A 15,953-nucleotide genomic window follows, 5' to 3' on the forward strand; every position below is an offset into this window, starting at 1 on the left:
ATAAAAATCAGTCTAGTGGAATTCAGTGCAGGATAATGTGATATAAGACAAGATTTCTTAATCTAGGGGAGAGAGGTGTTTTTGAACTCTGAGATTTTGTGCAAATTTTTTGTATATGTACATTTTTCTGGGGAGAGGTCCAGATTTTTATTATAGTCTCACATTGGTCTCTTCAAAAGTCTAATAACTACTGTTTTAGCCATCAATTTCAGAAAACCTTGTAACCTGAGGGTATTCATGACTACCCAACTCAGGAATCAGTTGGCCTTTGAGCCTGTAGCAGTACTGTGCTAGGTGCTATAAGGTCAGAGGGGCCCTCTAGGGCTTAAAAAGAGTAAAGAGGAGACTAGAATGGAGGTGGCACCTGAGAACAGATGAGGATGACATACATCTCTCAAGAAGGATATTAAAATTTCAAAGAGAATAGAGTGCAAAGTGGTATCTTAAAATTTCAGGTAGTAAGTGATGGGGACCAGAGAAGGAGCAATAGACTTGGGGACCTGTACATGGTTTGGCTGGCTCATAATAGACCCTTGGGTTTTGTGTTGAAGGAGAATAGGGATTCAAAAGGTGATTTCCTTAAGTGTAGCTTTCATTTTTTGAATTTCTGTTGTGTTTAATGACTTGAGGGAAGTTACTACGTTATGCCTTGTTTTATATAATTATTTGCATATACAGTATATCTTCGTTGTTAGCTTATACCTATTAAAGGCAAAGACTGTGTGTTTTTCAATTTTGGATACTCTGCAGTGCTCAACATGAGGCCTTGTCCATATGAGATGCTCAAAATTTTTGTTATACATTTGCTCTAAGGGTGCTGTTGAGGATTTTTACCGTATCTTTTTTTTTTAAAAGACTCATTTATTTATTTGAGAGAGAGAGTGTGCACACAGGGCCGAGGGCCAGAGGGAGAGAATCTCAAGCAGACTCCCTGCTGAGCATGGAGCGTAACACTGGGCTTGATCTCACAACCCTGAGATCAGGACCTGAGCGGAAATCAAGAGTTGGACGCTTAACAGACTGAGCTACCCAGGTGCCCCAGATTTTTACCATATCACACATTCAACTCTATGACACTCCAGGGGTGGAATTTCTCCTGGTCTTTGTAATAGCTTTGCCTTACTATAACTATTGGACAGTTATTATTGTGTGAACACTGTAAATCATGCAACTCATTCTAGTTTTCTTTTTATATTAATTGTTAGAAAGCCCAGAGCCATGTGATTTTTTTTTTCAATTATTTCTGCATTATAATTTAATTGATGTTGTTTATGCAGCACTGTCAGGCACTGTTATACATTATATATATTATATTCTAATTTATCTTTATCAACTCTGGTTTATTTTCTCTATTTTGCAAATAAACTGAGATACAGAGAGGTTAACTAACTTGTCCAAGATTACACAGCTAGAAAGTAGTATGATACGTACTTTTAATCACTGTGTTCTTTTGCCTCCTAGCACGATCTCATGTTATCATGCAGATATTATCATATAATAGTACATATATAGTACATATATATAAACCAATCAGGCATGTGTGAATTTACAGTGAGACAGAGGGGTGGGCATGTGGTTTGATAAGGGGAAGTGATGTTATTGAGTCAAGGATCAAAGTGATCTATCTGTGTTTGATCTCATCTCATTTCATAGCTCTCAGAATTATTTTAAATTGTTGCTACTTAAAGTGTGGTCTAGGGGCTGGTGCTAGTCCATGAAGTAATTGTTGTTGGTCCAAGGTCAGCTATTTATAGAAATGGAAAATAAGCATTTGGAAACTTTTATAGTTGTTTGAGAGTAATTTTGTATCTGAGTCTAATAACAAAAAATGCTTTGTATTTTATATCTTTTTAAAATTTCCTTTTTTTTTTTTGTAATTTATTTTAATCGTATTTTACAGGCATTTCTGTCTTCAAAATTTTGGAAAGTAAAAGAAAAAAACCTTGTCTTTAACACAGTTTGAAAAGCACTATTCTAGGTAACAGCTTTAATCTATGGTTTGTTTGAAAAAGAAAAGACATGATCTATAGCTTGAAATTATATTCTAATCTAAATCTGTTTCTAAAGATAAAGTAGGAATTAGTATATTTGGCTACTTTGTCAGTTCCTTGGTTCTGTGAGAAAAGGCCTAATTGAGCTCACTTGGGGGAGAGGGCATTTTTCATTTTTTTCTTATGCTTAGTACTTTTCTCAAGAATGACACATTTTAATTAAGTCCTTGATCCAGGGTAATAATAGCATGAGGAACCTGTCCATCATCTATAGTTACAGTCTGTTTCCATGACTTACCAAAATAGCTAATAAGACAATTAGCATTTTTTGTGTGTGCAAACTGTTCCCTGGAATAACAGAAAATTAAAAAAGAGAGAGAGAGACAACAACAAAACAGTACTGTTAATTCCAGATTAATAGATTAATATAATAGATTTTCCATTTATAGAAAATAAAGGGAGCTTCAATGAGATAATATTTAAACCAGTTCAGTTTTTAATTTTTGTTTTTGGGTAGGTTGGGAAGTCTCCTTCTATAATATGATATGTTGTAAAAGAGTCTCATATGAAGTTACCCACCCTGATAGGGTCTTTGAATGTCTATATAATTACCATCTACCTCTTCAAACTAATCTCTTTTTGGGAATCCTCTATTGTAGCATTTGAGAAGAATTTCTCACTATTTTTTTGATTTTTAAAAGCTGGCCTCCAAATAGAGAAATGGGCTAAGGATATGAACAGGCAGTTCATAGAGAAAGGAATCCAAATGGCCAAAAAATGTGCAACCTCACTAACTCAAAAATGCGGCTATCACTTTGGCAGGATTAAGAAATAATACTGGTTTTGAAGCAATGGGTATCCTATGTGCTACCAGCAGCCCTATAAATTGGTTCAGCCTTTTTGAGGTAATTTGGCAGATCTCATCAGACCCAAAAAATAGACTCTCTGTACCAAGCATTTCCACTTTGGGAAATTTATTCTAAGGAAATAAAGATGTATTCAAAGATTTATAAATGGCTGGCAAACTGAATTATGGTGTATCTATATAGCATCAAAATGAAATTATAGAAATACATCTGTGTATGTTATTTTTTTTTTTTTTAAGATTTTATTTATTTATTTGAGAGAGAGAGAACATGAGAAGGGGGAGGGTCGTAAGGAGAAGCACACTACCCCCTGAGCAGGGAGCCCAACGCAGGACTCAGTCCTGGGACTCCAGGATCATGACCTGAGCTGAAATCAGTCACTTAACCAACTGAGCCACCAGGGCACCCCAACATCTGTGTATGTTATTAAGAGAAGCAAATAGATTACCAAATACCCTGAATGGTATATGATTATATTTTTGTAAAACTTATTTGTAGAATATATGCATAGGAAAATAATTGAAGGACATATTTTAGATCTGCATATACAAAGTAATAAGAATGATTGTATAATTTTTGCACATTTGAATTTTTAAACATTTTACCTCTAATGACCATACATTGTATTTAAAGCTTCTTTGTCAAAGATTTGGCCTCCATTTTAAAATGCACAGAATGGTATAGGAAGAGAGGAAACCTGAGAATCAACAGGATGTCGCCATTCCCTAGGTTCTTTGCTGAAGGTTCATGAGGAGCCTGTTTTTCTTTCAGAGCTTGTTCTTGAAAGCTGTGTTTGAGTTTTATGGTTGTTGTGGGGTTTTTTTGTTTTTGTTTTTTTTTCCTGTGACAAATGCCTATCATTTTCTAAACAAGAAAGGCAATGTCCCAGTTAGGTGTGTGGAGTTCTTTTCATTCACTCTCATTCCTGTCGTGTTAATACTGAATAAGCAGAGACAGCCTGACTGGTGGTGAAAGATGGTAAACCAGCCTGAGGGCTTTTTCTGGTCAGCCCTAAACCTCTGATTGCCACGTTTTCCTAATTTCCCATTTCCAGGGCATCACTAGAGTGACCTTGCTTGCTGAATATGATGCTCCGAATCTCCAAGATTTTCACATGCATTTGGAAGTGGGCAGTCAGGCAATTGTTTACAGGACTCCAAATGAACTGTGCACTCACAGCAAGTTTGATAAACACACATTTCCTCCTTTTATCAGTGAGATTGCAGAATGTGAAGTATGAGTTTCCAGTTATACTCATTCCCCTCAACCCTTTTCCTGTTTAAAAACTTAGACATACTAATTGGATGCTGATCTGTCCCTGTTTTTTAGTCTGTTTACTGATAGTTGACGATTTATTCTAATACTTACCTAGGCAAGGTTTGGCAGTTCTTTAAAAAATAAACTTCCCATGTATTCAACTTAAAGGAGATTCATCCCAAGGAATGTAATGTGAGCACTAATTAACAGTAATGACTGCTAATCACTTTGCTTTTTATACTCCTTTAGGAGCACTGCTATTATCCAATGTAGTTAAGTAAAATGCTTGTATATGAATCAACAATGCTGCATCCTTTTAGCAGCTATTGCTCACAATCAAGCTTTGCATAAATTAGAGTTAACTAAAATTGATTTTAATATGCTGCATTTCTTTCTACAATAGTAAACTAAAATATCTAGTTAAATACACTGAATATTAAAAAGACATTACCTGATTTTTTTTTGCAGTCATACTTAAGGTAGATGAAAAGCAATATTGCAAATAAATTTTCTAACAGCTTACGACATTTTCTCTTATATTTCTCCAAAATTGCATGTGACATAGGCACAGCAACATTTTAATTTTGTTGTAAGCATTTTATCAGATCAATGAAAATCAATAGGCTTGTGTTTAATTTTTCTGAATTTGTGCATTTACTTCCTAGAGGATCTTACAGTTTCTTTAAATTATATAGCCCATTTATATAAACTTGGTTCATAGGATTGTGCATTCAGTGTTCATTAAAAAGGGTTGTTTTATTATGTTTGGTGTGTTATTAGACTATTATAAAAGCTTTCTGTTTATTTACATGCATTCAGCATACCTGCAAACCACCTTGTCTCAGGAGGAGACTAAGCGCTTAAAACTCGTAAATTAATAATTTAAGGGAGCAGTACTCAAGTAGCATTTTGGTTAACTTAATAAGTTACAGCCTTAGAGTCAGTGCTGCCCACTTTAACAATGCTTTACTTTTGACTTTTATTGGCTGAAAATAACTTGTTAAACCGAGGCTTTTGTCATAAAATGAAATCTACGTACCATCTGAAGCCCCTGCCCCCTTTTTTGATTTATGAGTAGGTTGACATATTATTGAAGAATTTTTAACACTTTCACAGTTCTGCGCTTTGATTTCAGAGAAGGTGCTAATCTCTCTGGAAGTTTGAGAGTGACAAAATGAGTTGTATACTGTTTTTCTAGGGAATTTGAGATTCTTTATTAGAGGCCTTAGTTTTATGATGACACCTGTATTAATGTTGATTTATCTAATATGTGATGTGGTGTTGTGATCTGATATGCATTAATGGAGTATCCTCCTTTCTCATTTTACATGTTATCTCTAGTTGCCTGGCCATGATATAATTCTTACAGCTAATGTTAGTGTTTCTACAGAGGTTAAGCAATTTGAGACATTATTTTTAAATTACCAAAATAAAATAACTTTCTTTCATTTTTGTATTATTTGTAGTATCAGAAATCTAAATTTTTGGTGAATAAGCAAGTGGAAAAAATTAAGTGGTAGTGTAATAAAAAGCTTTATATTTTATATACTAGTCTTATTGTAATACATCGCAAACATGTATTAAAAAAACCTCTGGCACTGTACTTAATTAATTTAGTTTCAAAGAATTGTAGCAGGAATGATGTGAGAGAACAGAAAATGTACAGAAGCTTAATTGAATGCTATTCATATATAATTATAATATTTGTGAGTTGTTAACTTTTAAATTTTGTATCCCAGTACTATTGCACAATAGCACGAAAATGCATGTCTATGAGGAAAAACCTGCTTTTTCTATTTTGCTTTGAGTTTGTTATGTGTGTAACAAAATTACGTTTAAAAACGGTGAGGATTTCAGTTTTGATTCTTTTTTTGTTTTGTTTTTTTTTGCAATGTGTTTACTTTCACGCAAGAGTGATTGATCTGTAGCTGTCATTTTACCCAAAGAGGGGACAAATGGAATTGGCCTTTTAGACAAAAGTATGCAAACAGACTGCATTCTTTCTGTTGATAGAATTATGGAAAGATTGCATGAGGTGCCACATTCATTTTCCTATTGATTGTAAAAAGGATTCTGCAATGGGCTCCTGTTTCCATTGGATAAGGAGGTGCTATGATTAGTTACCTTTCTCATGAAAGCACTACAAAAGGAAATGCAAAATGTGTGCGGTGCAGTGTTCTCAATTTGACAGTTGTTTTTGTTAAGTTTTTTTTTTTTGTCCCAGTGAAGTCCAGCCTATTTTAAAAAAACGTACATTTTGGTTTTATCCCTTATATTAAGCTTGGTAGATTTCCATGCATTTGACCCTTTAAGAAATTGTTATGTTATAGTTTTTCTAGGCTTCTATTGTAAAGCTTCAAAGCTGATGCAACAGTGCCCTCTGTAGTCTTTTAGTGAACAGTAGATACATGTAGATGATTTGAAATATTCAGGTAGGAAGCAGGATATTTAAATTTAATTTTTGTGCAGACAAGAGATTCCTTTTTCCTAAGTAGACATTCTTGTTTTTCACTAGCGGCTTTACTTTAAACAAAGGGAACAAAGGACCATTCTGAGTTTTCATTTAGAATTATTGGCTACCTCTTGTTGTTACCCAGTGGTAAATCTCAAGTTTTATCAGACATTCATCAGAGTAATTTGAGATAGAAGGAATCTTACAAGCTGTACTGTCTCTTCATGAAATATCTTTTTGAAGTTGAGTTCCAATAGGAGTATTTTAAAAAATAATTTAGTTCCTTTGTACTCATGTCTTCTATTTAATTAGAGCCTAAGTGGGCTGCCTAGAACTTAACTTTTACTTGTTCCTGAATTGGGCAACCCAGTCTTTATACAGGACATTATTTAAATTCAAACCAAGGGAGTTACACAATGTCTAAAGTATTTGTCATTCATTAGCATTGATTTAAATTTTAGATTTGCCTTCCTTTCTTTATTGGTTACCTATTTGATTATATATATTGATAGCTAAATTTTTCATTGTAAACACAACTTTATGTGAAGTTATTAGATGATAATAAAAGCAGATGTCATATTTAGCTGTGATTAGAAGTGAATAATCGATGGGCTAAGTTTATTTTGCTTCTGAAAGTGTTTTAGTAAAAAGGGCATGGGCCCAAATCCTAGCTTCTCCATGTATTCACTATGTAATGGTGAACACATTTCTGAATCTCTGAGCCTGCGTCCTTATCTGCAAAATGGGAGTAAAAATAGCTTATCTTTTGAGGTTTTTGTGAGGGATTAGATATAATATATATTAGTTGGCCAAGTTATTATAAATGCCCAAATGGTTACTTTGTTCCAAAAATCACAGCGTGAAGGTAAATGGCATTGTTTTATACAAGGAAGTTTTAATAAAAATCTAGAACACATTTAATGTACTTTAGATTTTTCAAAAATTTCCATCTCATAACTTCTGATGGTTTATGTGAATCCGAAAGCTGACATGGCATTTCTTGGTAATGTGGACTGATAAAATGAGGTGCACATTAACTTTCAATTCTTTACAGACTTCATCCCCAAACTTCTTAAATAAGCCATGTTTATAAACTCTAGTGGACATTTACCTACAAACCAATATTTGGCAACATGTGAAAACTGATAATAAATGAAACTCAAGAAAAGAGTCTTTTTTTTTTTCCCTTAGTGTATCTGAGAAAACTTAGGATACTTTTCATTTGCCTGTGTTGTCAGTAGTAGTCTAGAGCCTTTCTTCATATTTTCTAGGTAAGTGGATTTTGCTTTCTCTACCCAGTTACAAAAAAAGACTGATTTATAAAAATAGATGAAACTGGAGCTTTTCTGGTTGAAGTGGAGATGGGGGCCTAAAGTCTGTCTTTGAAGGAACAAAGTTTAGAAACCACTTTACCATATACGTATATGTGTGTGTACACATATGTTCTCTCTCTCTCTCTTTTGTGCAGAGGCTTTGTTCTTCTTTGGTTTGAATTCAAAGCAGCTAATTCTTTACCTGGCACATAAAAGATGCTCAATTAATATATGCTAAATACAGAATTTTTTAAATATCAGGCCTTCCCTTATTGACATAGAGGATTTGAGATACCATATGTATTAAAATGCACAATTTAGTGTGGCATTGCACTATTTGAGTAATTGTTTCTATGTGAACCATTTAGGCAAGCACATTTCAAGTGTAATTCACTAATTTATTTTTTAGAAATTAACTTGTGACTACAAATAATAATGGGAAATGAATAAAAAATATTCAGAACTTGTCTTCAAGATGATTAAAAGCTGTTGCATTCCACAGTGATGGATTTAGCTATAGATTCAGACACTTCAAGTGACCTGATGTTAAAAATAATCTTGCACAAAGAACTTGTGAATTGAATTTTCTCAACATTGAGTAAAGCATTATTAATATGAAGCACAAATAAGAGTTCTTATTTGTGCTTCATATTAATTTTGAATCCTGAGTTTAATATTATAATAAATCACATTGTTTTTAGTATATTACTTGGGTTAAAATTGAGAACTGTGCAAGTACCTTTTTTTTTTTTTTTTTAAACATTATAAAGAAGGAACCAATATTTTAAACCGATAGAATGAGACTGAACAAGCTTTTAATAAACCAAATATGGTAGTTTAAAAAAAAAAAATAGTGACCAGTTGCAGTAAGAATCATGTTTAAAATTAAATTCTGGTTTATAAGACTGACAAGATGCTGTCTACAAAAAAAAAAAAAAAAAAAACGAATAAGGTATTTTTCTTTGCGATGAAAGTACCAAATTAAGAATCTGCTTAATTAAAATAATGATAAATGTAGATTACATTACTGAAGACAGTGAAATACAGCTGCTCTGTCTAGTGAGAGCCTGCATAATTTACCAAGACTGTACAAAGAAGCAATGGAGCAGCCACTGCAGACTGTTAGAGGAAATGTCCTGTTTATTCCACATACATTTCTTTTTTTAATTAAAATGTCAATGATAATTTTATAGCAGTCCTCCAAAGAAATCCTTTAAATTTCTTCAAGGTAGTAGAATATGAGACGAGATCATTGCTGCTGAATGAAACAGATTAAACCCAAGAAAAAGTAACATTTTATTCTTTTTTATTAATTCAGCTTTCTTTATTATGAGTTAATATTGAAGTATGTGATTATTTTTTTTAACATGAGTCTTCCATGAGAGAATCGTGGCAAAATCTTTGAATATACATTTTATTTATTAATCTTTTTGAGCCACAAGCAAGATTTGGATGGGGCTATAAGTAGCATTGCTTATACATAAAGATATAGGTATGTATATTGTGGAATTCTCAGAGTGGGACAGACAGCTCTGGGTATATCAGGATTAACTGGATGGTATTTCCTCCCCATCACTGGATTGTAAGAAGGGACAGTATGTTGCATGTATCAGTGTCTGGAGACCAAAAAGGTTGAGAACCCGTGTTACACTGTATATTTTCATCTTTTACTTTAATGATGTCCAATGATATCTTTATAATTACATATATTTAGGGAAATCAATATTGTGTGTAATAAGAAATGCTTTTTTTTGTTTTGTTTTTTTGCCTACAAGAGATAAGTGGGGCTTCTGAAGTCAGACGTGTCTGTGTTCTAGGCTCTACCACATGCTACCTATACAACCTTGGTTTAGTTAACTTCTCTACACTGTGGCTTTCACATTTGTAAAGTTGGGGTTAGCGATAGTGCCTACATCATAGGATTGTCATGAGCATTTAATGGGATAATCCATGTAAAATAGATCATAAAGGAAGCTTCAATAAATGTTAACTATTACATTAATAATAATAATAATTTTTTTTAAAGAATTTATTTATTTATTTGACAGAGAGAGACACAGCGAGAAAGGGAACACAAGCAGGGGGAGTGGGAGAGGGAGAAGCAGGCCTCCCGCAGAGCAGGGAGCTGGATGCGGGGCTCCATCCCAGGACTCTGGGATCATGACCTGAGCGAAGGCAGACACTTAACGACTGAGCCACCCAGGCATCCCAATAATAATAATGTTAACTAATGTTAATAGTATTGTTAATATTATTAATAATATTATCCAAGTCACTAGATAAAATGTTTCTCTTGCATGGGAGCAATGGAGCATTGCTCATTCTTAACTAGTTTAATAAGATCATTTTTATCTGTCATGGTTTCTCTGTTGATCTGGTTCTTAGAGAAGCTAACTGTCCTTCTGTGAATTCAGGAATAGTGTGGTAGAAATTCTCTTGTTCCTTATTTTGTCTTTGTCTTTCCTCTTAGTCATTCATGTATCAGTTGCTTTGGCATTGGCAAATATCAAGTCAAATTTTGTGCATTTCAGTATGTTTGTTTTGAACTTTGCTTTAGCTGGATACCAACTGGAATTAATTGAATATTTTCCACAGTTCAGTTTTTCTACAGGGGCCCATCTACTAAAATCTTCTTCTTGGGAAAGCTTTGTGGGCAGAAAATGGGCACATCACCAACATTTTGAAAAGTTTATATGAGAAAACAATATGAGGAGGAACTTCGTCAGATGATTTTATTCTATATGCCTTTTTCTTTGAACTTCAATAAAATGATAAATTCTAGAGGTGCAAAGATAAGAAGTCACACAGTATATAACTGTTATTCATAATGTTTACACATGCTGTATGAGTTGCAGAATGTTAATATACATTTTTTTTTTCTCTTGGTTTGTTGCAGGCTTTTTTCTAGTTGCTGGAGATGTAGATTAAGGTGCAGTGCCTATCTCAAGGAGGGAGAAGGTTACTGCTATGTGTTCATCACAGTTATTATTTGTGGTGAATTCTTTGCTCTTTTGAAAATATTCCATATTCCTTATAGTGTACCTCTTTGTTCTATGACTTGGCATTCATCCTTCCTCATCTGGCCATTGTTGCTGAGTTTCTCCTAAGAATCCTGTGATATTTAAGGCTCAGTATTGCACTATCTGTGCCTGTTTGAGAATTATACTTTTGATTCTTGATTTGGCTTATACTTTTGATTGATACCTTGAAATAATTTATCATTTATTCTTAGCCAGTTCAGTCTTACAGTCTCTAGGTTTCTTCCTTGTCCTGGTCCTCTCCAATAGAGAGCAGATAATTACATATTAGCATAGTTTTTTAATGCTTCCACCACAGTACTACTATAAGGTGTTTGCCAAAATGTGAAGTATGATTTAATACTAAAATTAAATCAAACTTTCAATTCAGTGTATCCCGAGATCATTAATTAGACTGTATTTACTTTCCTATTTTAAATTAGTTGTTTTGGAAAGCCAGTAAGTGCCCCCCACCATTACTTAAGGAAGCATCTTCACATTTATTTCAGACATTCTTTAGGGCCATCATAGACTAGATTCTGTCAAAGGCTAGGTAATATTATAAATTTTAATTTTAGGTTAGTATCAGTGGGTCTTGTTTTCAGATGGAGTTTTTAAGCATTTATACTTACACAGAAATTCTGTCTTCATCTTGATTAGCCTGATTTTTCCTTCATGCTATTATGCATATTATTTCTTCTCAGACTGTTATTTGTGTATATTTTAGACAAAACAATGCTATATAACAGATAAAACTAATCTAGTTTGTGAAGATTTTACATAGTTAGAAGATGTAAACTTATGTTGATGTTTTCTGCTTTATGGTTAATTGATAATTACCAATTCCCTACTGTGTGTAAAATCATTGCATTCACTGCATTATCTGTTTTATATAATGCCTTTAGCGTGGCTACTCTTGAACACATGTTTTTATTGATTTGAAATGAACTGATCCATCAAGCAATCTGAAATAGAAATAATTATGAAGCATTTACAACCAAGGAACGTTAATGGAAAGTATAGTAAATTACAACAAACTTACTAATTAACAAAGTAGCTAAAATATTGTTTTATAAAAGATGCAATTTGTGGATTATACACGTTTTTAAGTATATAATTTTCATTATCTGCACAGTTTAAAGATGTTTTAACTCTGAAAAGAAAAAAAGCAGTCTTTGTAGAAAACAAAATGAGGATCTATAAATTGTGTTTTGTTATGATTTGATAGTAACCAGTTTCTTATATTTAACCCAAGATTTGGAATAAGCCTCCTAAAATATATAAATATAAATATATTTTACTTTCTGCAACTATTTGATGCTTTTGCATAGTAAAAATAACACTGGCATTGATGATATCTCCTTTGCTTTCTTTGTGTAGTTATTAGATTCTAATAGATTTGACTTTTCTCCATTCTTTTATTATACTTTCATTGTCTTTATACTTACCTATCTGTGTTTTTCATCTGTCTTCTACCTTTCAGGTAGTCCAAAAGCTTCTTTCCTCTGGGACTAGGTTCTTAGTACTCCTCTTGCAGACACACATACTTTCTCTATTTAGCGAAATAGCTTTGTTGTAACTTTGCAGCGTTCTCACCCTTGTTCTTCATGCCTTGTTTTTTTATCTGAATTACTCCTTAATATTCTTTGATACTTACAACTGTTTTTTAAATTAAGGAAAAGACATGAAAGTATAAAAAATATGAAGATCTTACTCAAAATTCAGTCATTCAGAGTTAACATTTTGACATATTTCTGCACATATATATTTAACATACTGTCATAGATACACACACACACACGTGTATAATCATTTGTATATATAACTTTGTAGACTGCTTTCTTTTAACTTAAAATATCAGGAGCATTTTTCCATGCCATTAAAACCTCTTTATGAATATAATTTAATGACTACTTAATATTCCATCATGTAGCTGTATAATAATTTCCTTAATGATTCCCTAATTTTGTAAATTAGGTTGAATCTAATTTTTAGTATAAATTATAACACTTTGATGTGGGAACATCAATTATTGTCTACATTTAAAAATATTAATTTCTTAGGACAGATTTCTAGATATATAATTAATGGATCAAAGTATATGATTACTTCTAAGACCATTGGTACATATTGCCTACTTGATTTCCATAAATAATATACCTATTTATGCATGCATTATTTATATTTTGAAATTCTAAGTCTTTGTTTAATGTATCTGAAACCTCAACTTGGAATTCTATTTTTACAGTTCCTGGCATGTGGTGAATACAAGCTGGGAGTAGCATTCTGCCCATCTTTGACTGAGTTTTACTCTTGGAACAAAACCAAAGAGATATGTGTTAGGGCAGCTCAGTCATGTAATGCAAGGCATAGGGTGATTTTTTTCCTCCCCATATTGTGAGAAGTCATTTTCCAGTGTTTTAATGGGATTACATTCAAAAGATGATCAGTTGAGAAGTGGGCTGAATTTTAGTATATTGTACACTAATGTGCGAAGTGGATGAACACAGATAAAGACATAGTAACATATATATATTTTTAAGTTCCAGATATAATGTTAATTATAACTCATTTTTTCTGACAGGTTCTATTTTGTGACTAGCCACATTGTATTCTCTGGCTATCAACTGGTTTATTTTCTATTGGCATCATTAAGTTTGGCAGTATTTAGAAATTATTTCTAATTTTTTCATTAAATAAATACTGATAGACTATTGGATTAATCATAGGAGATTAATCATTTGGGGTATATATTTTTAATATCAAGCATAATCTTTTAGGCATATTTCACACTCTACAAATTATTATTGCAGGTGTAAGCCATGACTTTATGTTCACTAAATATCCCATAGAAAATATCTTATGCTTCCTTATATTATTAATGTTGGCTATTTTTATTATTGTCATTAAAAACAAAACAATAGTGCTACTATTTTGAATTTAGCGGACTTAGTATAATAACAGTAATAGTACTGTAATAATAGTAAGTTCATTTGTAAGAATAAAACAGGTAATGTTGATTTTTATGGTAATTATAACTAAATGATTAGACTTTGGAGAAAGAATATTAGATCACCTTTTTGGTATTATAACTACCTTTTGCTGTTGGTCTCTTTGCTTTCTCAGAACTAATTCTTTCTGTGTTTACTTGTATTGTTACATAATTAGTATTAGGGGATAACAGCTTCTGTGACATACTCTGTTTATGTTATACTTATTTCTTGGTAGTTTCTTGTTAGTGATATGACCAGCATTCCAGCACACTTGGGCTTGTATGTATAAGAGGGGCCTGTGGGAGTGTTTTTGAGGGAGATATTGCTGCTTCTCTCCAAGTGGCTGGGTTTTCACATTGTTTCTTCTCCTTTCGGGCTCTAAACATATCTACCTCTGTGCACTGTGCATACTTCGTAGTTCCATTCTCTTCTGATTCTTTTTCCTGTCACTTTCATTCTGTTTTTCCCATCTTCCTCTCTCATCTGCTATATGCATTTGGGCATGCATATGCACACCTCCCTATACGTGAATTTTCAAGTGTTAAAAAACAAAGATTGCAGGGTCTAGACCTAATTTAGTTGCTGAAGTTTTAATTTATATTTTCTCCCTGTTTTCTCTTTCATTATTTAAATTGTGGTCATCTGTAACATTTAAGGGTTTTTATGAGTACAAGCTGTTCGTCCTTAACTGCTCTCTGTCTCTCAATGAAGAATACACGGTGCAACTAGAACAAAATTTAGACCAGGGCTTCTGAAACTTCAGTATGTAGATGAGTCATCTGGGCATCTTATTAAACATTCAGGTTCTGATTCGGTTGGTCTGGGTGGAGTCTGACATTCTTCTAACACTTGCCTAGGTGATGCCAGTTCTGCTGATCTGAGGCCCTGCTGTGGGTGGTGAGGTTTTAGACTCTGGTTCCCTTCTAACTGAAAGTATCATTTATTTAGAACAGAAATATTTGAATTTAAAGGTCAGTTTGTTCATACACTTGCTGTAAGAGTCTAATATCTACAAGGATGAGAGCGTACATTTTCTTTTAAAATGTAATTTGCCATGTTTCTACAGTTCTCTAATGTAGGCAGTTGTAGAGCCTGGTGATTTAAATGATCTGCGAGTCTTGGATATTCTGTGATGGCCCCATGTACAGCTTCCCTGATTTAGTTTGCTGCTTAGTGCAGACTAATGATGATGTGTCTTGGGGCTTCTTTTGGTGATGAGATTTAATGATGTATCATCTCCCACTGAAAAACTTCTCTTGTGCAAGTTCTGGGAGTGAGGGTGAGAGATGGGAATTGGGACCAGGGATGGAGGCGCCAGTGTAAAGGAGAATTGGGTTACAACAGAGAAACGCTTTGTTCTTTCTCATTCCTATGGTTAGCACTAGGAGAACCATGGACAGCTGGATTGAAATAAATTACCTGATGAAAGTGAGAAAATCACCCATTACCTACACAGGAGTTGTTCCCATTATGCTTCTAAATAAGATGTGTTTCATGTCTTTTAAATAAAGAGATCCACACAATTTCCTGTACAAAAATGGACAGCTTCCGGCAATAAGGACGTATCAGAACCTGCAACAGAGTGACTAGAAGATGGGCTGATTTTAGAACAGAAGTGCTATGGCCAGCTTCTGCAGGTTGGCCCGTTATTTGCAATCCATTAGTCACCATCAAAACACCTGCATCTTTAAAGTGGGTAATTGTAAAGTAGCTTGAGTTATAACATTGTTGAGGAAGAATGATCAGATTATCTAATGTAGTTGGTTCCTGAGGTGGCTGAAGCCACGTAGTCTGTTATACACTCAAAGGAAGAAATGTGGGAAGCCTTTCCCTTGCCAATAAGCACCATGTTTGAAAATTAATTGTATTTTAATTTATGACCAAAAAAAATTTCATCTAGCATGGATTTTGCTTTTTCAAACCGTTTCAACCATTATTTTAGAACTAGGTACAACATTTAAGTTATATTTCCAATCTTATTTGTCGATGTATTTTCAATGAATATAGATTGCCCTTTCTTTAGGCAGCCTACATTTAAAAAGCTTATGTTTTGCCATAATACAG

At 33.4% G+C, this 15,953-nt stretch overlaps 1 protein-coding gene across 5 annotated transcripts in view; it reads left to right on the forward strand.

Annotated features, from left to right (window-relative positions):
• DPH6 (diphthamine biosynthesis 6) overlaps window positions 1-15,953 on the forward strand; it is a 186,290-nt gene that overhangs the window by 32,257 nt on the left and 138,080 nt on the right. Inside the window, exon 4 of one of the 5 annotated variants that reach the window (XM_036109152.2) lies at window positions 3,912-4,097. The exons of the other annotated variants lie outside the window; for them this stretch is intronic. Within the exon in view, the coding sequence (XP_035965045.1) occupies window positions 3,912-4,097 (186 nt within the window). Of the gene's footprint in view, window positions 1-3,911; window positions 4,098-15,953 lie in introns of those variants that run through there. 5 annotated transcript variants of the gene reach the window in all.

This window comes from Halichoerus grypus, chromosome 8 (assembly GCF_964656455.1).
Source record: "Halichoerus grypus chromosome 8, mHalGry1.hap1.1, whole genome shotgun sequence".
NCBI lineage: Eukaryota > Metazoa > Chordata > Mammalia > Carnivora > Phocidae > Halichoerus > Halichoerus grypus.